At 42.2% G+C, this 27,423-nt stretch overlaps 1 protein-coding gene across 1 annotated transcript in view; it reads left to right on the top strand.

Moving 5' to 3' along the window:
* Window positions 1–27,423, top strand: part of LOC126107615 (follistatin-related protein 5-like) — a 181,397-nt gene that overhangs the window by 61,623 nt on the left and 92,351 nt on the right. The window contains exons 5-8 of the mRNA XM_049913341.1: window positions 2,608–2,748; window positions 3,169–3,301; window positions 15,881–16,171; window positions 24,449–24,546. Coding sequence (XP_049769298.1) covers window positions 2,608–2,748; window positions 3,169–3,301; window positions 15,881–16,171; window positions 24,449–24,546 — 663 coding nt within the window. The remainder of the gene's footprint in view (window positions 1–2,607; window positions 2,749–3,168; window positions 3,302–15,880; window positions 16,172–24,448; window positions 24,547–27,423) is intronic.

Raw genomic sequence — 27,423 nt, forward strand, 5'->3', positions numbered from 1 at the left:
ATCACTTGCAATAGCAGCAAGAACATCAGTCCCACCCACCTCCCCTCTTACGTCGTCGCTTGCTTCCTTTGTTACGTTGTCTAGATGTTACACTACCACTTCCACGTAACTGATAGAAGAGGTTGATAAATAACTGCCGAAATTGTTGACGTCTATTGGGATGTCTTGCCGCATACATCGTACAAGAATGAACTGAATTATTCCTACACACTGTATACACCATGAGCATATTGGCTTTTTCTGCATTGGTAAATCCATCATCCACTCACAACCTACTGCTTAGATTGTCACACTGTGACTCACAAGTCACAACGCACTCAAGGAACACACAAGCTCATTGTAAGCTAAGGTAACAACATCGGACCTAGCAACTGTGCAAACTGAATGACACAAATAAGAGTCAGTGTGAAAACTTTTCAAAATAATCACGCAAACGACTCACGCTAGAATCCTGAATCACACAACACTCACATTCTAATGTACCAGTCTTTTAGTTCGTTAATGTCTATGGGCACTATTCCATTTAGAAAGAGTATGTTTCGACAAAAGTACGCATTCTAATAATAAGAGCCCCTGACTACTACTCCACTCTCTTAGATCCACACATCTATAGCATTTCCCACTTCCGCAATATTTGCGGTGCCAGTTTTAGGTGATTCATCATGTATACACCGCAAGCTACTGTCGGCACGTGACAGAGGGTACCCTATACTACTATTACTACTAGTCTTTTCCTTTCCTGTTCCACTCTCAAACCGAGTGAGAGAAAAACGACTCTCTGTATGCCACCACACGAGCCCCAATTTCTCTTATCTTCGCAGTCTTTACGAGAAACGTACGTTGGCGGCAGTAGAATCGTTCTGCAGTCACCTTCAAAGGCGGGTTTTCTAAGTCGTCTCAGTAATATTCCTCCAAAAGAAGGTCGCCTTCTCTCGGGGAGTCCTATTTGGCTTCACTAAGCATGCCCGTAGTACTTGCGTGTAGTTAGAACCTAACAGTAACAAATGTAACAGCCCACCTCTGACTTGGATCGATGTATTCTTTTAATTCGAGCTGCTGCGGATCCCAAACACTGGCGCAGTACTCAAGAGTGGGTCACACTTAGTGTCCTGTATGAGGTCTCCATTATATATGAACCACATTTTCCCAAAATTCTCGCAATAAAAAGAAGCCGACCACTCACCCTCCCTACTGCAATCCTTGTATGTTCATTGTAGTTCACGTCACTTTGCGCCGATACGCCTAGATATTTAATCAACGCAACTGTCAAGGAACACTCTCCTAAAACTGTATTCGAACACTACGGGTTTCCTTTTTCCTACTCATCGCCGTTGACTTACCTTTCTCTACATTTAGAGCTAGCTGCCATTCGTCACACGAACCAGGAATTTTGTCTAAGTAATCTTGTAGCCTCCTATTGTCACTCAAGGACCTTACCTCCTCGTATACCACAGCATCATCAGCATACAGCGGCAGATTGCTGCTCACCCATTCCACCAGATCATATATATATATATATATATATATATATATATATATATATATATATATATATATATATAATGGCGTCGTATCATTCCACCCTGGGTCACTCCTGGCAATAGCCTTGGCTCAGATAAACAGTCTCTATCGAGGATAACGTACTGGATTCTGTTGCTTAAGAACATTTCAAGTCACTGACATATGTGGGAACCTATACCGTATGCTTGTTCTTTCGTAAAGAGTCTGCAGTGGGGCCCGGTGTCGGAAGCTTTTCGGAAATCTAGGAGTGTGGAATTCGCCTGTTGCACATTAAACATGGTTCGCAGCATATCATGTGAGATAGGGCAATCTGAGTTTCACACGAGCAATGTTTTCCATAACCGTGCTGATTCGTGGACAGAAGATTCTTCAACTCAGCGTAATTTCTTATATTCTGACTAAGAATATGTTAAAGAAATCAAACTTTTATCCATTCTGGATTTGGAACACTGGGATTGTCTTGTTAAGGGTTTCAGGAACTACTGCAACCGATGGCCGTTAATTCTTCAATTTTTATTTACTCATGACCAGTTTCGAATCACCTGGTGATTCATCATCAGATGATACAATATAGTTTGGAGTATTGTGGGCGTCGTGCATCAGTATCGTTAAATATCAGGTGAAACAGGCACTTGATATTTAACGATACTGATGCACGACCCCCACAATACTCCAAACTAAATTGTATCATCTGATGATGAATCACCAAGCGATTCGAAACCGGTCATGAGTAAATAAAAATTGAAGAAAAAACGGCGATTGGTTGCAGTAATTCCTGAAACCTTTGTATGTTAAAGAATTCTGCGGCAAACCGCTGTTAAGGATATAGGTCTGTTATTTTGCGGATCCGTTCTTTTACCCTGCTTACACTCAGGAGTCACGTGTGCCTTTTTCCATTCGACTGGAATTTTTCTCTGGGTAAGAGATTCGCGATAAATGCAAGCTAAGTTAGTACTCTGTAAAACCGAATTGGGACTGCTTGGAACCGCGCCCGAACCTGGCGTTGTAAATAGCATGTATGGGCAATGTTCACTGGAGTCCTAGACAAATTCTCACCTCTCATAAACCTACATATCTCTGTTTCAGGATAATCTGCTTCTGTACAACCACGCCAGACTGATGGCAGAAGACAACCGCAGTTCTGGTAAGGAGTACCTGGTGAGCATCATGTTCAGCCATTACGACCAGAACAACGACGGCGCCCTGGAGAAGGAGGAGCTTGACGAGGTGAGGGGGCACTCCTTTCCTTTCATCTACATCTGCATCTACATCTACAAGATTACTCTGAAATTCACAATCAAAGGCCTAACAGAGGCACCATATTGGAAAGGTTGAGGTAGAGTGGCGAAGGCATGCAGTACACCGCATGCCTGTTCACCTACCCAGCGTAACACAGACTGCATCCCATTACTATAAAACAAAATGTCGTAGTAATTCCGTGGTGCGAAGCAGTACCTTAAATTTCTGGTCGATAATAAATAGAACCTGAGATTTTCCTTTGCATGATTTTAAGTGGGTATCTTATTTCAGCATCGACAAAGGATCTTGGCCACGTATTGTAGCTATTTAGTCACACAAGACAGCTAGCCTACCAAACCAGAGCGCGAGCGCGTAACATCAGTGAGGGATGAATAATTTTTGCCGCAGATCACGACCAAGGAGCAGCTGCGGCAGCTGTCCAAAGGCTGCACGCTGGGCCACATGGTCGACTTCGACGACGCGGACAAGGACGGCCACCTCGACATCAACGAGTTCTACATGGCCTTCAGCAAGCTCTACAGTGAGTAGCCGGCGACTGCTCCACCGCACACTTCATCGCAATACTGTACGCACACGATACTAGAACGCTTATTTCTTATATATATTTCTCATGCCCTAACTACTCAGTCGCTGGACATTATTTGAAGGACCACTCGCGACATCTGGCTGTGCAAATCAAATGGACGCATTTCATAAATTCCAGTCTCTTAGAAATAAATAATGCCTTCCAAAGTATAGAATAAACAATCTGAGGAGACAGCAAGTTCTATAGATTCGAGGAAAGTATTCACGAAAGTTTGCATCTATATGAGACAATCATAGAGATGACGGCTGATATTGGTAGGTTGAGTGTCTACACGAAAGTGTGTCACAATACGACTAAAATTTTCTATGTATATAATTTCTGTCTAGATTAACGTCTTCAATTTTAAAGAAGTACCCAGAACTTAAACATATTAACAGTTCAGGTATCATACGAATAACTGTGACTCAACAATGCTCCACACACAATCACAGAAAAAAATTTCCGCGCATCTGTACAGTGGTTTTTGGTTTAATTATCATGCTGAATTGTCTACAGGAATATTACACACAATAATCATGTTATTTGCCTATATGATTCTATAATCTTACTAATGAGATTTATGGAAATTTAAAGCGAGGTCCACAGAGAAGAAAAGAGTGACTAACATCGCATTCCGCATGTCGTCATAATCAAACTGGTACAATGGTCTTTGCTTACATTTGGACTAAAATGTAGTCTTTATATTACACGTATTTGCAATTTTTACACAACAATTTATTAGTAAAAACAATAATTTTGTCTCCTAAGGTTTTAAATTGAAAAACGTCAACTGAAAAGTTCCCTTCCTTTGGTGAAAGATCTAAATATAGTTATAATAATAGCAAGAAACACTTTGTTTATTGTAAGGTATATAACCATAGTTCAGAAAATTGTTAAAATTCTTGGGGCAATTTACATGAATGTATCAATATTTAATTACGAGACAAGTATTAGATAAATTCAGTCGAACGGTAATATGCTGCAGTCTCTCTGCTGAATGTACGCCCATTTCGAACAATGTTCAACTGAAAGTATCAGACATTTCCTCCGTATTTCACGGATTTTCAGACGATTCTCTAATAAAGCAGCCAGGAAAGGAAACTACATTGATGAGCCAAAACGTTATGATCAGTGCCCACCGCGAAGTTGAATGCCTAATGGTAGTGTTACGGGCACCTGACGAAGTTAGGACATAATTTAAGCGGAAGAGAGACGAATGGGCAGTCATCTTAGCGAAGATACAGGCCGCAAAAGCGGAAATCCACTAATATAAGCGGTTTTGACAAAGAGCACGTTCTAGTAGCGCTGCGGCTGGAAGCGAGAATCTCTCAAACGGCGAATAAGGTCGAAAGTGGCCAAGTAACGAGTAGATCGTATGGTATTGGGTGGCCACGTCTCATCACAAAACGCAGAGCAGATCTCCCGCTGTGAAGTCCAGGAAAAGTAGATCTGTGCAGGTCTGACGACAGAGTACACTGCTGGTGGAGACACAAGTGTTTCGGAGCATACCGTCCAGATGCCGTTGTTGGAACTCCACATCACACGAACCTTACGTGTTCCTGTGTTGACCCACACCGACATCGTCAGTTATGATTGCAGTGGACACGGCATCACTGAGTTTTCATTGTGGATCAGCAGAAACGTGTCGCTTATCGAATGAATTGCATTTCTTGTTACACCAGATCGCTGGTTGGTTCCTTACAAACCGTCATCCAGGCAAATAGCTGCACGAAATATCCACCACGACACAGATCCAGGCTGGTGAGGGCAGAATTATGCTATGGGGTACACTGAGTTGGGATCCATGGGATTTGTGTTGGTAATCGAAGACATCAAGACAGCAGTGGACTACCTGAACATTATTGCAAACCACCTGAATCGCTTCATGCGACAACACCTTCCAGCAGGACAACTGCCCATGTTTCAAGGTCCGAATCATGCTATAGTGATTCGAGGGGCATTATAGTGAACTTGCATTGATGTCTGGGCCACAAATGTGTTTCATCTGTACCCACTGGAACACATATCGGGTACCAGCTGCTTGTCTGTAAACCACCATCCCGTAATTTGCTTGACCTATACGTAGATACCTGGTGCCACGTACTTCTGGATTCTTGTCAAGTACTTGTAGAACCCATGCCAAGCAGACTCTCTGTTGTACTGTGTTTGAAAATCGTAGTTTGAAAAGTGGAAAAGCACGCTAATAAACGGGTGGTCATAATGTTTCGGCTCATCAGTGTATGCTACTAGCACTTATGACGTGAACTATGTTTTTCTAACAAGTAGCCCCTCACCGTAGGAGTATTTCGTGAAGTACTCATGAAGACATCGTCTTACAGATGTTGAATACATACAAGATTATACATGAATATTAGTTTAGTTTCCCTTTGTTTCGCGTAGCTCTTATTCTGTAATGAAGTCGATACTTGTACGTAAATGCGCCAATGAAATACGATAATGGGCTTATTAAAAAGCAATATCCCAACGTCGCCGCAGCACAGCTCATTGAGGAAAGACTCCCCACTACGTTCGACTGCAGAGCAAAACGTAAAAAAAAGAGTGACTATCATTTTATTTCTGTAACATTAAAAATAGCCCCCTTGAACTGAGACATTTGACTAAAAAAAAAACAAAAAAAACGAATATACTGTTACATTTGTCTATTCAGACGCTCAAGCCAGTTTCATTATAGACATAGAATGAAAATCGTGACAAAAAATAAAAACACCTACAGTCGTCCTTAAGATTTTATTTTATTTTGTCGCTACGAGTTTCGACGCTTCATTGCGTCATCTTCAGGCTGTTTTGATGCGGTACAGGTGGATACGATTCCCATGCATAACCCATCACTTGCCAGGATTACTGGATTCGCAGATAATGTGTCAGCAAACAACCTGTACCGCATCAAAACAGCCTGAAGATGACGCAGTGAAGCGTCGAAACTGGTAGCGACAAAATAAAATAAAATCTTAAGGACGGCTGTAGGTGTTTTTATTTTTTGTCACGATCGTAAACGGCCATCGTCCCAGAGACGTCCTGCTAAAAGGATGGATATAGAAAAATAGAATGAAACTTGTTAAGACGCACATGAAAAGCGTGTATGAAAGCCACGCTACTTCTGAGCTGGATCTGTTTCTATTAGAGATGTTATGGCGTTGAAAATCAGCAGGCTGCTTATGGGGAAATTTTACGAAACGCCAAAGAAACAGTAATTTCTCACAAAAATTTTATTCTGTGCATCTCATTGGCCACTCTATTAGTATTCCTACTCCGTGGCACAGTGTAGAGATAAAATAAGAGCTAATCGGTATGCGATAATGAGAAATCTATCAGCGTTGTGCAGGAACGTCAAAACAGGTTCAATAACAGAACACCGGGACTGGTTCACAGCATTATGTATGCTGAATTACGAATAAAGAGGAAGATTAGGGCTTAACGTCCTGCCAGTGATGGTAGCAATTAGAATTCCACAATAGGAACGGGGCTGAGGAAGCAATCTGACCGCGTTCTTTTCAAGTGAACTGCCCGGCATCCGCCTTAATCGGTTTGGGCAACTCACGGAAAACCTTCATCTGGGCGGCAGAACCATAGTTAATACCTGGCTGCTCTCAAATGAAGGTTCATTAGCTTAAGTACCGCTCCACGTCACTCGGTGCAGGCATCAGGAAAGGACAAGTTGAGCGAGACTTCCTATAGAGTTACAAACAAAACTGACTACGCAAAAAGGAGCTCCGGTATTTTGTTAGCATTTACTTTAAACTACCAAAAATTATCATCAAGTTATAGTAGTCAATAAATCCAAAGTGTAAGTTCTGTTTTTCCTCTCTATATCACTGACAAAAAACTTTTTTCTGAATTTCACACCCAATGTACAGAGCGCCATGGGAGAATTCAAGTAAGAATATGGAACATTTTTTTCCGGATGAAATATTTCGTAGATGCTATCGAGCAGAGCAATGAACGGCCTTCACTCACATGATAGCAAATCTGATCGTACAGTCCTCGTATATGCCCTCATTGTGATTGCTGTTAAAATGTTTAGGATCGGCCTAATGGAAAGTGGACGAGGAGGAGATGTAAGGATAGGCTAAATATAGAGCTTCCCATATAAGTGTAGATAATGAGAGATGGAGCTCTATTTCGTCTGGAAAAAGGGAGGATGTTCCACAAACCATTACAGCATTTGCATCAAGTAACTCCGGAAAACAGGAAATATTTATGAGGATCGTCACACTATACACTGAACACCATTTATTCAGAGTACTAATTCTCTGACTAATTTACTTCACCAACGAGAAGCGATCGCAAAAGCACTGACATTCTTCTTTCAGTTTAACCGTTAAGGAAACTGCTGAACAAAATTAAATGAGAACAGTTGGAAGGAGGGCGACATTCCCTGAAAGTCTCTCAAGCACGCAGCCGGAGTAAATGGTCGTCATGGATCGACTGTTCGATTAGATTAGATTTACTTTCATTCCAATTGATCTATAGTGAGGAGGTCCTCCAGGACGTAGAACATGTCATAAAAACAATAATACATGACAAATATTTACAACTGAAACAAATAAGCTAATGTACCTTCCACAGGTCCCAAGTGGAATGATCGTCATTTTTTTAATGAACACTATATGAAAGAATTATTTTACAAACACTAATGCACTGAATTTAAAATAAAAAGGGTTTTTTATTTACAAGGTAATAAACATGTAATAGAACTACTATAATACTTATTTGCAATGAACACATTACTGCACTGAAATGGTGCAGAAGTTAGATTGTACTTACACACACACCCATGCATTACACACACACCCATGCACCGCCCCCCCCCCCCCACACACACACACACATGCACACACACACACACTTATTTACAACGAACACATTACTGCACTGAAATTGTGCAGAAGTTATATTGTACTGAGAAATTCATCAATGGAGTAGAAGGAGTTGCCCACCAATAAATCCTTTAGGCTTCTCTTAAACTGAATTTCATTTGTTGTTAAGCTTTTTATGGCTGCTGACAAGTTATTGACAATATGTGTTCCTGAATAACGCACACCCTTTTGTACAAGAGTAAGTGACTTTAAATCCTTGTGAAGATTATTCTTATCTCTAATATTGATTCCATGAATTAAGCTGTTGGTTTGAAAAAGTAATATATTTTTAATGAAAAATTTCATTACGGAATAAATATATTGGGAAGCAGTAGTTAGTGTCCCTAGTTCCCTAAACAGGCTTCTTTAGTTCACGTCACATATAACTCTTACGGCACGTTTTTGTGCCCGGAAGACTTTAGCTTGGCTTGAGGAATTACCCCAAAAAATAATCCCATATGACATTATGGAATGAATGTAAGCACAGTATGCCAGTTTTTTCATTTTTATATCCCCTATGTCTGACACATTTCGCATTGCAAATAGAGATTTGTTAAGAAGGAGTAACGTGCCATTGCTGCCGGGTTACTCCTCCTGGCTGACGTCCCGATGTGGAGGATAAAACATACGCTATCTGATGAAAAGTATCCGTGGACATTGTGATGACTTGGACTGTCCCGGGGACAATTTCATTGACGGGCCTGAATATTTGTGCACAGAAGACAGCCGATTTGTCCGCAGGAGCTGAAACCACAGAAGGAACTGATGTTGAACGCTGCAATCTTGAGTGAAGTGGACGTTTTAACTCATCCCTAAGGGAGCGAAAGGCTATTTACAACAATTTGTACAGAAACCAGATAGCAGTTATAAGAGTCGATGCGCACGAAAGGGAAGCAGTGGTTGGGAAGGGAGTGAGACAGGGTTGTAGCCTCTCCCCGATGTTATTCAATCTGTATATTGACCAAGCAGTAAAGGAAACAAAAGAAAAATTCGTAGTAGGAATTAAAATAAAAACTTTGAGGTTCGCCGATGACATTGTAATTCTGTCAGAGACAGCAAAGGACTTGGAAGAGCAGTTGAACGGAATGGACAGTGTCGAGAAAGGAGGATATAAGATGAACATCAACAAAAGCAAAACAAGGATAATGGAATGTAGTCGAATTAAGTCGGGTGATGCTGAGGGAATTAGATTCGGAAATGAGACACCTAAAGTAGTAAAGGAGTTTTGCTAATTGGGGAGCAAAATAACTGATGATGGGTGAAGTAGAGAGGATATCAAATGTAGACTGGCAATGGAAAGGAAAGCGTTTCTGAAGAAGAGAAATTTGTTAACATCGAGTTTAGATTTAAGTGTCAGGAAGTCGTTTCTGAAAGTATTTGTGTGGAGTGTAGCCATGTATGGAAGTGAAACATGGACGATAAATCGTTTGGACAAGAGGAGAATAGAAGCTTTCGAAATGTGGTGCTACAGAAGAATGCTGAAGATTAGGTGGGTAGATCACATAACTAACGTGGAGGTATTGAATAGAATTGGGGAGAAGAGGAGGTTGTGCCTCAACTTGACAAGAAGAAGGGACCGGTTGGTAGGACGTGTTCTGAGGCATTAGGGGATCACAAATTTAATATTGGAGGGCAGCGTGGAGGGTAAAAATCGTAGAGGGAGACCAAGAGATGAATACACTAAGCAGATTCTGAAGGATGTAGGTTGCAGTAAGTACTGGGAGATAAAGAAGCTTGCACAGGATAGAGTAGCATGGAGAGCTGCATCAAACCAGTTTTAGGACTGAAGACCACAACAACAACAGAAAGGTATTTCATTGGGATGAGCTGGAGACTCTGAGCAGACCAGTCCATTTCAGGAATGTTACTGTCCTTGAAGATTTCCCTCGAGGATGCTGCTTTGCGACAGGATGGGTGGGATGCACTGTCATGCTAATAGACACAAACCACGTCTCCGAGCGGTTCCTCCACTGTGAGCAGTATACAGCACTATACAGTGTGTTGGTATCCTTCCGTATTCAACATTTTCTTAAGCGCTGTAAGGGGACCACACCCAAAACACGGAAATCACACCCGTACCGTGACACCACCCACATTCACTTCACTACTGGCATCTACACCTAGTGGTAAGTAAACGCCTGGAGGCTTTCGCCAAACCCAAACCCTTCCAGTGGACTGCCACACAGTATAGCGTGCTTCAAATGACTCATTTCCAATTATCCACTGTCCAGTGAAGTCACTCTTTACATCACTTCAGATGTGTAGCATATGAGGATCTGCCCAACATTCTACCCCATTGTTTTTAACTCCCTATTCACAGTCATTGTGCCAGCTGGAATGGTGGTATCACTTTGGAACTCACGAGCGATTCCTTCCGCTGATTTCAAGAGGTGTTTTACAGCTACTGTTCTCAATGATTGACTGTGTATCTCCGTTATCTCATGAGGTCTAATTGGTCTTAGTTGAGCTGTGGTTCCACTTAACAATCACATCACCAACAGTCGAACTGGCTAACACGAGAAGGGTCGAAATGTTCCTCTCGGATTTGTTACTGGTGTGACACCCGACGAGTAGCATACGTTCTAAGTCACTGGGCTCTGCTGCCTTACCCATTCTGTTATTACCGCTTCTCTACCGACAGTATAATACTCCCCGCCTTATTTTATACTGGTGGCCCGTCTCTCGTGCCATACAGTGGTCGATTCGAAATTACAGTGTTCAGTCCAGACACCTTCTATTAGATGACGCTTAATCTCGCTCCGCCACCAGAAATGGATGCTGAAACTCTGGCAACGTCAGCTACTGCTGTTGGCGAAATGTAAGAAAAATCATAAAACAAAGGTCGGTGGAGGATTCCGAGACAAAAGTCAACAACCAACAAGTCAACGAGCTGCCACTAATTCCTCCACAATTTCTGATGAAAAGTTCTTGATAAACTTGCCGAGTCAAATTCCTTTAAAATCCCAAGCTTTCAACTACAACCTTGATCGTCATCTCGTGACTATCGTGACTGTCGTGAAACCGGCGAGACTTACCCTTTTATATCCAAGAGATTGCATCTTACTGGCTGGATTACGTAATCCAGCCCCCGATGACGACGATGGAGGAAGTTATCAAAATCTTGTGATCTTATCCCAATTTCACGCGGACCGTTTACCGAGAACTTTTTAACCAACAGCTCCGTCGTGAAAGATCTCGTGGACACACTCAGCAATTTTGTATTTAGGAACCAAATATCAGTAAAATGTTCACACACTTTATTAATTCGGAGAAGGCGAAACAGCGTGGGAGGGATGAAATCAAAGAGCGAGCAACCAAAAAAATTAAACTAATTGGACATAGATGATTAACTGATTTTTATTTGTGTAGCCCACGCTAATTGTAAAACGTAAACTTTCACGGCTTTAACTAGCCACAGTTAATAAAATGTTCTGGGCTATTATACCGTGGACGTATGGGTTTCACATTAAAATCAAACGTTTCGTCCCCATGTGCTGAGAACATTTTCAAGGGGGATCGTAGTTTCTTTGAGTATCCGATTCACCCACTGGCTCACCACGGACTGCAGCAAAATTACTTTTATGCGTGTTCCCACGTAGTGGCGTGTCGTCAGATACTTTGAATACGCGAACGCAATTGGCCGCTGTCGGTTGCCGTCGTCCGGTGTTGCGTGGAAAACTCTTACACATCTTCTTCAGCACCGAGATCCAGATGACACTCAGTTTCACGCCCTTTCCGTCCTATTGAAATTTCTTGGGTGTTTAACGAGCTCTACCGCCACTCTGTTCAGCATTTAATGGTATCGACCTGTGGCTGCCAGTATTTAACTCCCACGAAAATGAATGTGATGGTTTCCTGGATGCAAAGCGTGTTAATCTCTCCCCTTCCTCAGTTGCCCTTGCGCTCTTCTAGTCGTTTTGGGACCGTTCTTTTTTGTATTACCCACTTTACCTCCCCACAGCTACACGGAATGCTATAAGAAAGAAGATGGTAGCTTAGGCCACACAGTGTACCGAAAACCCACGCACACAAACTGTTACCTATACCGGTATTCGAACCATCACTCAAAACAAAATCTAGGCATCATAAAAACATTGGCGGATAGAACGGAACATTTTTTTTCTTCTGACTGGTTTGATGCGGCCCGCCACGAATTCCTCTCCTCTTCATCTCAGGGTAGCACTTGCAACCTACGTCCTCAATTATATACTAGATGTATTCCAATCTCTGTCTGCCACTACAGATCTTGCCATCTACAGCGCCCTGTAGTACCATGGGAGTCATTCCCCGATGTCTTAACAGGTGTCTATCATCGTATCCATACTTCTTGTTAGTGTTTTCCATACACTGCTTTCCTCTCCGATTCTGCGCACAACCTCGTCATTCCTTACCTTATCGCTCCACCTAATTTCAACATTCGTCTGTAGCACCACATCTCAAAAGCTTCGATTCTCTTCTGTTTCGGTTTTCCCAAAAGTCTATGTTTCAATACCATTCGATGCTGTACTCAAAAAACTTACAATCTCAGAAATTTCTTTCTCACATTAAGGCCTACGTTTTATACTAGTAGAAGTCTCTTGGCCAGTGCGTCTGCTTTTGACGTCGTTCTTGTTCCGTCCGTCATTGGTTATTTTGCTGCCTAGGTAGAATAATTCCATAATTTCATCTCCTTCCGTGACCATCTATCCTGATGTTACGTTTCTCACTGTTCTCATTTCTGCTACTTGTCAGTGCTTTTGACTTTCTATGATTTATTCTCAATCCATATTCGGTACTCATTAGGCTGTTCATTCCATTCAGCAGATAATGTAATTCTTCTTTACTTCCACTCAGGACAGTAATGTCACCAGGGAATCGTATCATTAATATCCTTTCACCTCGAATTTTAATTCCACTCCTGAACCTTTCTTTCTCTTCAGAATGAGATTTTCACGCTGCAGCGGAGTGTGCGTTGATATGAAACTTCCTGGCAGATTAAAACTTTGTGTCGGACAGAGACTCCAACTCAAGATCTTTGCTTTTCGCATGCAAGTGCTCTACCATCTGAGCTACCCAAGCACGACTCATGACCCGTCCTCACAGGTCCCGAGTTCGTGTCTCGGTCTGGCACACAGATTCAACCTGCGAGGAAGTTTCTTTCTTTCTTTTATTTCCATCATTGCTTCTTCGATGTACAGATTGAACAGTAGGGGCGAGAGATTACATCCGAGTGTTCCGTTCTTGGTCATTCTCTCTTACTATTCCGTCTTGGCTCTTGTAGACATTGTATATTATCCATCTCTTCCCATAGCTTACCCCTATTTTTCTCAAAATTTCAAACATCTTACACCATTTTACATTGTCGAAAGCTTTCTTCAGGTCGATAGATCCTACGAACGTGTCTTGAATTTTCTTTAGTCTTACTTCCATTATTAACCGCAACGTCAGAACTGTCTCTCTAGCGCCTTTACCTTTCCTAAAGCCAAACTGATAGTCATCTAGCGCATCCTAAATTTTCTTGTCCATTCATCTGTATACTGTACTTGTCAGCATCTTGGATGCACGAGTTGTTAAGCTGATTGTGCGATAATTCTCGCACTTATCAGCTCTTGCAGTCTTCGGAATTGTGTGGACGATATTTTTCTGAAAGTCAGGTGGTATGTCACCAGACTCATACCTGGTACACACTAATATGGATGGTCGTTTTGTTGCCACTTCCCAACATGATTTTAGAAATTCTGATGGAATCTTATTTATCACCTCAAATTGGGGAAGAATGCTCGCAAACCCCTGAAAATGTAAAATTTTATAGGATTCCCTATAGTTGTAGGGCGGTGTATGTGGATACTACAAAAAGAACGGTCGAAAAACGACTAGAATAGCACAAGGGCACTGTAGAAGAGGGGACTGGCAGATCAGCTATTTCGGAACATTGTTTACATCCATGATACCACGACATTCTAATTGATGGGACTCAAGTACTGACAGGTACAAGAGGACTTCATGAATGATTATACAGAGACGCCATAGAGATTATTAAACGCTCCAGGAATATCGACAGGAAGGAGGAGGGTGTGAAACTGAATGATATCTGGAACCCGGTACCCGGTACCAGTCTTCCACCATGGCGTGATAGAAACAGCGGACGACGACAAAAGACAACAGCAAACTACGCTCGGGTGTTCAAAGCAAGTAATGTCACGCCATTGCGCGAAAGCACACGTAAACAGAATTTTTCTGCAAGCCAATAGAGAGCCAGGGTGTGAATCGGACACACAAAGAAACTAAGATCCTCCTTGGAAATGTCCACTGTAGATGGGGACGAAACGTTAGGTTTTAATGCGACGTTCATCTGACTACGACTTAATAGTCAGGAATATTTTATTAATACACTACTGGCCATTAAAATTGCTACACCAAGAAAAAATGCAGATGCTAAACGGGTATTCATTCGACAAATATATTATACTAGAACTGACATGTCATTACTTTTTCACGCAATTTGGGTGCATAGATCCTGAGAAATAAGTACACAGAACAACCACCTCTGGCCGTAATAACGGCCTCGATACGCCTGGGCATTGAGTCAAACAGAGCTCGGATGGCGTGTACAGGTACAGCTGCCCATGCAGCTTCAACACAGTTCATCAGAAGTAGTGACTGGCGTATTGTGACGAGCCCGTTGCTCGACCACCATTGACCAGACGTTTTCAGTTGGTGAGAGATATCGAGAATGTGCTGGCCAGGGCAGCAGTCGAATATTTTCTGTATCCAGAAAGGCCCGTACAGGAGCTGCAACATGCGCGCGTGCATTATCCTGCTGAAATGTAAGGTTACTCACGGAACTAATGAAGGGTAGAACCACGGGTCGTACCACATCTGAAATGTAACGTCCACTGTTCAAAGTGCCGTCAATGCGAAAAAGAGGTGACCGAGACGTGTAACCAATGGCACCCCATATCATCACGTCAAGGATAACCGCAGCCACGGTCTCCGAGCTGATAGTCCATGCTGCTGCAAATGTCGTCGAACTGTTCGTGCAGATGGTTGTTGTCTTGCAAACGTCCCCATCTGTTGACTCAGGGATCGAGACGTGGCTGCAGGATCCGTTACAGCCATGCGGATAAGATGCCTGTCATCTCGACTGCTAGTGATACGAGGCCGTTGGGATCCAGCACGGCGTTCCGTATTACCTTCCTGAACCCAGCGATTCCATATTCTGCTAAGAGTCATTGGATCTCGACTAACGCGAGCAGCAATGTCACTATACGATAAACCGCAATCGCGATAGGCTACAATCCGACCTTTATCACAGTCGGAAACGTGATGGTACGCACTTCTCCTCCTTACACGAGGCATCACAACAACGTTTCACCAGGCAACGCCGGTCAACTGTATATGTGTATGAGGAATCGGTTGGAAACTTTCCTCATGTCAGCACGTTGCAGGTGTCGTCACCGGTGCCAACCTTGTGTGAATGCTCTGAAAAGCTAATGATTTGTATATCACAGCATCTTCTTCCTGTCGGTTAAGTTTCGCGTCTGTAGCACGTCATCTTCGTGGTGTAGCAATTTTAATAGCCAGTAGTATAGTATAGGCTAAGCCATACTCTATTGAAAAGAAGAAGCGGTTCTTTATTTGCTGGGCACTCTGTGAAACGCCGGGCTGCTTTCCGCAGGCGTGTCGGTGGTGTCGCTGGACAAGGCGCTGCAGGTGAACCGGCTGTCGGCTCGCGTGGGCGACAACGTGGAGATAAAGTGCGACGTCAGCGGCACGCCCCCGCCGCCCATCGTGTGGCGGCGCCACGGCGCCGACCTGGCCGCGCTCGCCGGCGACGGCGTCGGCGTCCGCGTCTTCAGCGACGGCTCGCTCTACCTGACGCGCGTCCAGCTCGTGCACGCCGGCAACTACTCCTGCCACGCGCAGCGCAACAAGGACGTCGTGCAGACGCACGTGCTCACCGTGCACAGTGAGTCGAGCCCCTTTCTTCCTGTCAAGTACTTTCAAAACAAACACTGATTCCAATACTAATTCTGGGCAGAACCTTGCAGCTTTGATTACTTACTTTCACGGAGGAGCGAGAAACTACATACTAATTTCAGTACACCGCTTTTTCCCTTATCATGTATTTACGAAAACGTATAAGAAATTCAAACCTTAATTTACATTTCTTAATATAATGAATAATTTGGTTGTGAATTATGAAATATACTAAACTTAGACAAAATTATTTGATTTAGTCCTCTATCGAACTTTTACTTTATCTAATGACTATCGGTTTCGGATCAATGTACCATCATCAGACAATCTTATGATCAAAGAGTGGAGTTATTATTATTATTATTATTATTATCAAGATCATTATTAGCCGAGCGGTCTCGGCGTTGCAGTCACGGACTGTGCGACTGGTCCCGGCGGAGGTTCGATTCCTCCATCGGGCATGGGTGTGTGTGTTTGTTCTTAGGATAATTTAGGTTAAGTAGTGTGTAAGCTTAGGGACTGATGACCTTAGCAGTTAGGTCCCATAAGATTTCACACACATCTGAACATTTTTTTAAGATCATTATAGTATGCGTCAGTTACAAAAACAAGAAAAGATGCTCATGTGCAACTACTTATACGATGAGGGGTGGTCAATAAGGAAAGCAACATTAAATTTTTTAGCAGGTTGGGTTTACACAGGATTCCAATACACCATCTTATTCCCCACTCTTATGGCTACAAAATACTGTTTCACAATGTAATATCCATCAGTGCGACACACTTACTCCGTCTTATGGTACTACTCTACTGGTCGGAGCCAAAGTCTTCCTGCATCAACAACCTCCCCACCATCTTTCGTCGGCGGAATTTCCAGTAGCAATGTCCAGCGTAAAATTAACTCTGGACCCACGAAAGAATATAGGTACATTCAATATAACAGCTTGGGCAGTTCCATTTCCTCCAAGTTTATTCTCGACGCTGATTATATGTTTGTAGACGGGAGTGCGCTGGCGGCGATGACGATACACACGTCGACGAGGCATAGTGCTTCAATGCTGTTGCAGATAGAGCTCACAGCGGAATGGTTCCGCTGGCATGCACTGCCCGCTTATATAAGATAGGAGTGACCTTGATTACGTAACGCACTGATAACGGACTTTAACTCTGCAGGCACCAGCAGGCGGGGATTATGACGTACGCGTGCTGTAGTCGTTCCAGCGGCACGCTTCCCCAGGTGCGCCGGCCTGGCGCCGAGCCAAGTCGGGCGGGTTGCGTCACTGAAACGCTAGGCGTTCAGCGGGCAGTGCGGCACTATGTTTTGAATTTTTTCAAGCTGTTGCATCCTTGAGCCCCGGGTTCGCGATGTACGCTCCTCGGTTACAGGAGTCGAGGATCACACTTTATTAATAATTATAGTAATTAATAATTATAGTAATTAATAATTATAGTAATTATGGCTACAAAACACTATTTTTCAATGTAATCTCCATCAATGGGACACACTTACGCCACCTTACTGGGAGGGCTTGCGTGCCTCCATGGTACAGCTCTATTGGTGGGAGCCAACGTCTTGCTGCATCAACAACCTCCCCACCATCCTTTATTGAGTCAAACAGATAAAAGTTGGAAGGTGTGAGGTCTTGGATATAGGATGGATGGGAAAGAACAGCCCAATGAAATTTTGTGAGCTCCTCCAGCGTGTGCAATCTTGGGTGAGGCCTTACGTTCCCATGGAAAAGGAGAAGTTCCTTTGAATTTTTGTGGCGACGAACACGCTGAAGTCATTTTTGCTATTTCCTGAGAGTAGCACAACCGTGTGGGGCTGGCCGGCATGCGGGAGATGGTACAGGTTTGTGCGACATTGTTGTGATCTTGATAGACGCCTCGCTCAACACCTCACCGTGCTTTTGTTCACTGCCAGGTCTCCGTAGACATTCTGCAAGCGAATATGAATATCAGCGATACTCTGGTTTTTCGCCAAAAGAAACTCAATGACAGCTCTCCGCTTGGAACACACTTCAGTTACAGACGCCATTTTGAAGGCAACGCATAGCGCCACCAACTATTGGATCTTCATGGAACTATAGGGGCTCAAGCGGGAATATTCCACGATATCCCAAAACAAATTACGCTTTTTTCAACCGAAATTGGCCGAGAAAAAAAGTGTTGCATTGCTTATTGAACGACCTACATACACTACATGACATTAAATTCCTACACCACGAAGATGACGTGCTACAGACGCGAAGTTTAACCGACAGGAAGAAGATGCTGTGATATGCAAATGATTAGCTTTTCAGAGCATTCACACAAGGCTGGCGCCAGTGGCGACACCTACATCGTGCTCACAAGAGGAAAGTTTCCTACAGATTTCTCATACACAAACAGCAGTTGACCGGCGTTGCCTGGTGAAACGCTGTTTTGATGCCTCGTGTAAGGAGGAGAAATGCGTACCATCACGTTTCCCACTTTGATAAAGGTTGGATTGTAGCCTATCGCGATTGCGGTTTATCGTATCACGACATTGCTGCTCCCGTTGGTCGAGATCCAATGACTGTTAGCAGAATGTGGAATCGGTGGGTTCAGGGGGGTAATACGGAACGCCGTGCTGGATCCCAACACGGATGAACCCAGGTTCTGTTTACGGCATCATGATGGTCTCATCCGTGTTTGGCAACATCGTGGTGAACGCACATTGGAAGCGCGTATTCGTCATCGCCATACTGCCGTATCACCCGGCGTGATGGTATGGGGTGTCATTCGTTACACGGTTCGGGCACCTCTTGTTCGCATTGACGGCACTTTGAACAGTGGACGTTACATTTCAGATGTGTTACGACCCGTGGCTCCACCCTTCATTCGACCCCTGCAAAACCCTACATTGCAGCAGGATAACGCACGACCGCATGTTGCAGGTCCTGTACAGGCCTTTCTGGATACAGAAAATGTTCGACTTCTGTCCTGGCCAGCGCATTCTCCAGATCTCTCACCAATTGAAAACGTCTGGTCAATGGTGGCCGAGCAACTGGCTCGTCACAATACGCCAGTCACTACTCTTGAAGAACTGTGGTATCGTGTTGAAGCTACATGGGCAGCTGTAGCTGTACACGCCATCCAAGCTCTGTTTGATTCAATGCCCAGGCGTAGCATGGCCGTTTTTACGGCCAAAGGTGGTTGTTCTGGGTACTGGTTTCTCAGGATCTATGCACCCAAATTGCGTGAAAATGTAATCACATATCAATTCTAGTATAATATATTTGTCCACTGAATACCCGTTTATCCTCTGCTTTTCTTGTTAGTGTTGCAGTTTTAATGGCCAGTAGTGTATATAAACATTCAACAGCCCAAATTACACACTAATGTCGGAACACTCAGTCCAGCTGAGCACCTCGCTGATGCTTCATGCAGGCTCTTAATATCTCCAGAGAAACGCATAATAGGGCACTCATATTCTATTAAGCTGTATACAAACTTCTCCAGGATGATAAAACACTGGAAATTTAACATTTGTGTTGTTATCAAGGTCGATGCTCGCGTGTTTAGTGTCATGCCACTCACGTTTCCGTTCAGAATCTGTACTGCACTCAGTGGAGATCATTTGGACATCTTCTCCATACGCTGGTATTCAGAAATTTATGGCCTTTGCTAGCTAGCAAAAGTAGACCTTCGTGAAGAGGGAGTAAGTTAATGTTAGGAATTTGCTGCAGAGGATGTAAAGAGACACCTTTCGACGAGGAAGAGTTGGACAGATCTTTGATAGTACTGGTAACCAACATGCAGGAGTAGATATTACTGATCCACTGATAGTTATCATAGCCGCTTTCAAACGAACGTCACCTTTCTTCGCATGAGCACTGCAGAGTGAAACTGGTGAGCTATATTCTGCTGCAGAGTAAAGCGACGCAGGGGATGCTCCGTAGTGAAGCGATACATTTGCTCCGCATGTTCTACACACCAGTTCCTTAGCAGGTTCACAGGTTCACTCTTTCTTTGCGCCTTCTTAGCTATCTTGGAAAAGTGTTTATGGTTTTCAGCGTTCTGTTTGAAGTGACACCTACGTATTTTAGCTTATTATTGTATCTGACTATGCTCAGAGGGCCAAATCGTGAGCTGTTCTTTGCTATGTTGGGCGATTAGAGAGGCCAAACGACATAGGTATTTTAAAAACACTTTTGTCTACAATATAGGAGCTATCAACAGAGCATCGCTACAATAAAAACATTTACTAAATATTTTTCTCTTTGTTAGCTGAAGTACGGTATCAAGTGAAACCTTAAAATACAGGCAGCCTCTTACACATGGTTCGCAGTAGTCACCTTCACTTACCCAAGCAAATATGTCATACACTAAAAGTACATGTCTATGATATGCTTTAAATAGAAGCAAAGTGCAGCCAGTGATGATAAAAGTTCCTCTTATGTACACAGACTTTTTTCATGGTCCGAGCGATGTTTTGTAGCGGAAAGCATCGTACACAAACGCCGAATGAAACATAGCAATTCATGTATATTATTCTGTCTTTAATGTTTCACTACAGTTCCGACTGATTGTTTCATTATTTCCTCTTGTTAGTCATATTCTTACATTCCATAATTTCATGCAACTTACATTTTTAGATATCTTTTGCATTCTGACTATTTTTTACGAAATAAAAAGGAACTCTGTGCTTAGCGCGCAATTATATCATATGAGACCGCAACTTGCGCCTGTGGAACTCACTGCATTCTGTAGTACTTTTAGTGAATGACATGACTACTTCGGTAAGCGAGCTTGGCAACCACGCTCCATGGTTTATAAGCTGCCAATATTTTAAGGTTGCACTTTATACAACGAGTTAGCTGTCACAGAGAAAAATATTTTGTAAATGTTTCTTGAAGAACTACGTACTCGAATTTTTTTTCAAAATAGGATATCCTGATGATGTTTCTTGCTACCGAAACCGGCAGTCATTAGACAAATGGTTCAAAAGGCTCTGAGCACTATGGGACTCAGCTTCTGAGATCATCAGTCCCCTAGAACTTAGAACTACTTAAACCTAACTAAACTAAGGACATCACACACAACCATGCCCGAGCCAGGATTCGAACCTGCGACTGTAGCAGTCTCCGGTTCCGGACTGTAGCGCCTAGAACCGCTCGGCCACCCCGGCCGGCAGTCATTAGACAAAAATATGTTGTGTCCATAGACTAATGCAAATAGATTCTTCCTGATAGTGATGGACACTGTTCTAATCTCTAGTATGTAAGCTAAATGTAGGCTTAAATTTAGTCTTTCGGAAACTAATGTTGATGTTCTGAACAATTTGTTCGTACGGAGCCAACGAGAAAACCACTGACAAACTTTCAGAGGCTGTTAGAGGATATCTTGTGTGTATTTTGCTACAAGGGACCCATGCTCTCCAGCGGCTCGTTACAGAGTAGTAATGTAATTGTGATTTATTCAGTTTGTCACTACAATCACCCTTATTTCTGTGAAAATACCATCATAACAGCGAAGAAGCCTGCAATATGCAACAGTAAAACATGCGCCACACAAGACAGAGTAATGCAACAGTCCTCAGGCAGACACAAAGTCCTGCGATGTGGCTACCGTCGCTGTGGGAACAGCTGCGCATAGCGACGCTGTGCGTCCCTTCCCCCTCCGCCACCGCCCCCTATGCTCCCAGCCCCCCATTAAATTCTGTGAACCCATAACGAGGTGCATATTAGCCTGATCTACAACCATAAACCCATCCATAATCACACCGTCGACATTATCACTGCTGAGCACTGTTTACAGTATTATACAGACATAAAGCTAACAATGGCATGAAAACAAACGAAATGCAAAAGCTCTGTAACGAGTCACCGGCGACCATGGATCCCTGATACCAAAATACTCTTGCCGTGGAGTTCTGATACACCTTCTATACTATTGACAGGCTTAGTTGTGTGAACTTTGGCCGTTTGAAATCCTACACATTTTTAATAAATTACTCAGCGTATTGGGTTGACCCTACAAATAATATAACTCTTCTGGCCACCACATGTCAAGACTTTGGTTTCATACTCCATACGCATCCCGACGAGTGGCAGTAAATATCTACAGTGATTTTAACTGTTTCCTTCTCGCAACAAGACCATCGTTGTATGTCTGTAATAATCAGTATGCCTCCAAATAGATAACGTTATAGTGGATGATTTGGATCGTCGTCAGGCATATGCAGGAACTGCAGCAATTATAAAAGCTTATCTTCTGAAATCAGCGGGATATCGAATATTCAGAAATATATGCCGTTCTTACAAGAGGTCACTCTTGCATTAGGTAATGAAGCAGTAAGAACTGGAAGGTGAAGGGGCCGTACATTGTTTTTACATTGGTTAGGCAGTACAATAATAATAATAATAATAATACCAATACTGACCTATTCATTTGGAGTAGTGAAATGGAGTAACACAGACCTAGAAGCACTCAATACACTTACACGATCACAATGCCACAAATATAGAATACACCACATACATTCAGCAACAGAAAGATTCACATTAAGCAAAAAGGAAGGAGGAAGGGGATTTATCGACATAAAAAACCTACATTATGGACAGGTAGACAATTTCAGAAAATTCTTTCTAGAACGAGCAGAAACTAGCAAAATACACAAAGCAATCACTCATATAAATACATCGGCCACACCACTGCAATTTCATAACCACTCCTACAACCCTTTAGATCACATAACACCAACAGATACGAAGAAATTGAATTGGAAAAAGAAAACACTACATGGCAAGCACCCATATCATCTAACACAGCCACACATCGATCAAGACGCATGGCTAAGAAAAGGCAATATATACAGTGAGACGGAAGGATTCATGATTGCAATACAGGATCAAACAATAAGCACCAGATATTACAGCAAACATATTATTAAAGATCCCAATACCACAACAGATAAATGCAGACTTTGCAAACAACAAATAGAAACAGTAGATCACATCACAAGTGGATGTACAATACTAGAAAATACAGAATACCCCAGAAGACATGACAATGAAGCAAAAATAATGCATCAGCAGCTTGCATTACAACATAAACTTATAAAACAACACGTTCCCACATACAAGTATACACCACAATATGTACTGGAGAATGATGAATACAAATTATACTGGAACAGAACCATTATAACAGATAACATCACATAACAAATCTGACATCATACTCACCAATAAAAAGAAGAAATTAACACAACTAATCGAAATATCCATACCCAATACAACAAATATACAAAAGAAAACAGGAGAAAAAATTGAAAAATACATCCAACTGGCTGAGGAAGTCAAGGACATGTGGCATCAGGATAAAGTTGACATTATACCAATTATACTATCAACTACAGGACTCATACCACACAATATCCACCAGTACATCAACACAATACAGCTACATCCAAACTTATACATACAACTACAGAAATCTGTAATTATTGATACATGTTCAGTTACCCGAAAGTTCCTAAATGCAATATAACATATACCGTACAGTTAAAAGGAAGTCACACTTGATCAAGGTCCGCGTCACTTTCCATTTTTGACCAGACATAACGTCTGAGAAAAGAAAGAAATAATAATAATAATGTTAATAATAATAATAATTGAATGTAAAACGTAAGGTAACTATACGATGTTATACCAAGTCAGAGATAATAATTAGCAACATAGTAGGAATGTGGACATAAGTGAAGGACGATGGCAGCAAAAAGTCGTGTCTGATCGACTATTTGCGTTGTTCTCAGCAGTGACTTAGAGCCTCATATTCTGTTCTGTAAGTACTTCAAAGGAAGTTTTGTTATTTCCTGCCGGCCGCGGTGGCCGAGCGGTTCTAGGCGCTTCAGTCAGGATCTGCGCGACTGCTACATTCGCTGGTTCGAATCATGTGTCGAGCATGGATGTGTGTGATGTCCTTAGGTTGGTTACGTTTAAGTAGTTCTAAGTTCTAGGGGACTGATTACCTCAGATGTTAAGTCCCATAGTCGTCAGAGCCATTTTTTGTTACTTCCTAATAACGTACAGCGAGCTTTTTTAGTTCCAAGACCTCACTTCGACTTTGTCTCAACTGGATGACAATATTGTTCGCTCATGAAGTACACAAGATTGTTTAGAGTGTTACTGCAAGTTTCTGCCCTCGCAATATACTACATAACTGTCTTCACGAATGGCACTTGTCCATTAGATAAGAAAGTGGCATTCTATCGCTTCTAGTCCGTCTATTACGTTTGCAGCAATACCGGAAGTGAAGGTGATGCCGAAGATACAGTACAGACGTCCTGGGGAGCAGGCGTCCATGTTCTGCCACGTCGTGGGAGAGCCTTTCCCTAAGGTAAGAGCAACACCAACACATGCTGTAAATGCGCAGAAGCGTCCGTTACTACGAATTACGCAGTGGCTTAAAGGCCATGTAGTAGTTGCTAAATTGCGAAATGCTCCTTGCAAAGCTCAGAACACACTTCAATATAGGAAACACGTATGAAGTCCAAGAGTACATGTCTCAATAACCCATACATTTCACACACTCTACGACTTCCAAAATTTCTTCAAAAATTCGTGCCTATTGACGTGGAAAGCTCGGTAGGGAAAAATTATAGCTTTCCTGCGACTTACTTTCTGACTGTTTCTAGTCAGTGAAGGAATTCCTTTCCCTCAGTTGCCGTTCTTGTGAAAGGCTCGTATGTCTGCCATTTATGAAGTAAAAGAAACCAACATTGATGATTAATGAGCAGTTCACATCTAGGTCATTAGAGATGCAGCTTGAGCTCGAGATGAGACGTGTCTTATTCAAAGGCATCTGCCTGAGGCGATTTATGATAGTCACGGACTACCTAAATGAGAACGGCCGCACGGGAATCTGAACAGCTGTCGTCATGAATGCGATTCGAGTGTTTCGACGATCTCGTGGCACACTTGTCTGCTTGTCAATTGTCTAATATTTCGAAACAGTACAACTGGCATTTCGCACAGACTTTTCTCAGATATGTGATGGTGTCCTAGAGTCCCTCCGAAATAGGCTGTTCTATTTGCCACTCCACAAGGGGACAAACTCTTAACTTCATAGTTGGGTCACTTTTTCAGGCAAAAGGGTATAAGACTATAAACAGGAGAAAAATGAGATACTGTAACTCTCTTAAGGTGGACTTCATTAAAAATCCTCACTATTTAAAAGATCCAAATCCACAATTCTGAAGAAACAGTATGAAATTTTGTCCCATGCTTTGCATGAAAGTAATTCATTTCCAGTTAAGTTTCTTGGATTCTATATGTTAAATTTTATCTCATTTCCAGTTAAGTTTCTTGGCTTCTATATGTTAAATTTTATCTACAGAATTTGAAAATTTCAGTTTCAAAAGTAACATATGCACTTTTTTCTCAGAAACTGTTCAAATACTTCTACAAAATTTCTCTGTTTGATTTCCTTACATGTAGTATGTTGCTGTCATGAAGTTTTCTGAATATGTCGAACAGGAAAATTTTAATAATTTTTAACTATAGGAACTGTTCAAATATTTCTACAAAATTTCTCTGTTTGATTTCCTTACATGTAGTATGTTGCTGTCATGAAGTTTTCTGAATACGTCGAACAGGAAAATTTTAATAATTTTTAATTATAACTCCGTAAGTATAATATAAAATTCATACAAAATTCCAAGCATTTTTCTCGATATCCCACTCAACTTCCACTCAGAATTTCGAAGTTTACACAATATTTATTGGATTTATAGAAATAAGTGTACAAAAATTTCATAAATCTAGCCTTCATAGATTCTAAGAAAAAGGTATATAAGGTATATAATTCTCAGGAAATGCAGTACAAAGTTAAACGTAACGTTTTTTTCTTATGTCGCCTCTTCAAAAGGTCCCGGAAATCTACTTAGCGCCCGTTGATCCTTCAAGGCTTCTCATCTGGAATCTTGTTTTCTGCCTTCTTTTCTTCACCAGGTCTTCAACTGCCTTTACAGCTGCCGAAAGGCGATGTAAATCTATTTTTCCCAAGAAGTCTTGAATGAAATTTCCGACCTTCAAGCCCACTCTATCTAATACCTTCATCTTCCCTACTTTCCTATAATTAAATACGAGAACTGCATCATAAGCTACAATTTTTTATAAAAATTCGTCATGAGTACGTGGCAAACCAAGAATTACTTCTTCATAATCAAAGCAGCTGGGTTGTTATTGTTTCTAACAAGGAAGTCCTTGAGTGCGAGGTCGCAAATGGCCAATCATGTTCACGGCATTCGACGCTCCACGTAATGTCTACCACGCCACAACAGTACTGGCTGCTAATAGCAAACAGGGGTGGGACTGGAGATATCCAATGATGAGAGCAGTATGTGGCTACGGAGCGTAGTTCAACTGTTTAGTCAACGAGTAATTGACAACAGTGCCACAGCGCTAGTAATGTTGATACAAAGAAGAGCATTGCATTATATCTACCAGAACACTTGTAAAAGTTGACATTTCGTCAAAAAGAACCCAAGAAAATTCGCAGAGTGAGAATGAAATGGCAGATGAAATATTAGCGTTCCTGCCAGATGAGTCAGCGGAATGTGTGGTATCGTATACGCTCGATTCTGAGGACAATGTACATAAGGGTACAATGATGATGATAGATGCTTAACAAGTGGAACTGATTTTGAAAAGCTGTCGAGCCATGTAGTTCATCATTCTTGTCGTGCAGGGAGTCTTAAATCCCGTCTCCAGTGAAAAACAGTAAAGGAAAATCGGTCTCTGGGGAACGGATACCAAACATAATTACGTACATGGAACATTATCCGCTGCATAGTAAAAAACCCATTATGAACAGGTTTAGAATAAGGCCGGAGCAGTATAACCGCGTAGTGCATAAGAACTACTGATAATCACTGGTCTTTGCGAGTCTCAAGGATGCTCGGTACAATTTACAAGATGTGCAAGATAGTGAAATACTACGTTATGAACATCAAATTGTGTGCTGCATGGATTACGGTGATTTCAAGAGAAGCAGTGGATGGTTACGTAACTTCAAACAGTGCTACAGAACTGAAAGATAAAGAAATTGCAAACAAAGCGTCAGTTTGACAATGCAGCACAAACTGCAGAACCGCCCCGAAAATTTGTAGATGATGTAAACAAACTTCCTCTCGGACCAGTCTGACTTTGAAGAGGAAAAGCATATGAAAAAAACCCCGGAAATTAAAGATACCAGTAGAGTTGTATCAAGATC

Source organism: Schistocerca cancellata, chromosome 1 (assembly GCF_023864275.1).
Source record: "Schistocerca cancellata isolate TAMUIC-IGC-003103 chromosome 1, iqSchCanc2.1, whole genome shotgun sequence".
Classification (NCBI taxonomy): domain Eukaryota; kingdom Metazoa; phylum Arthropoda; class Insecta; order Orthoptera; family Acrididae; genus Schistocerca; species Schistocerca cancellata.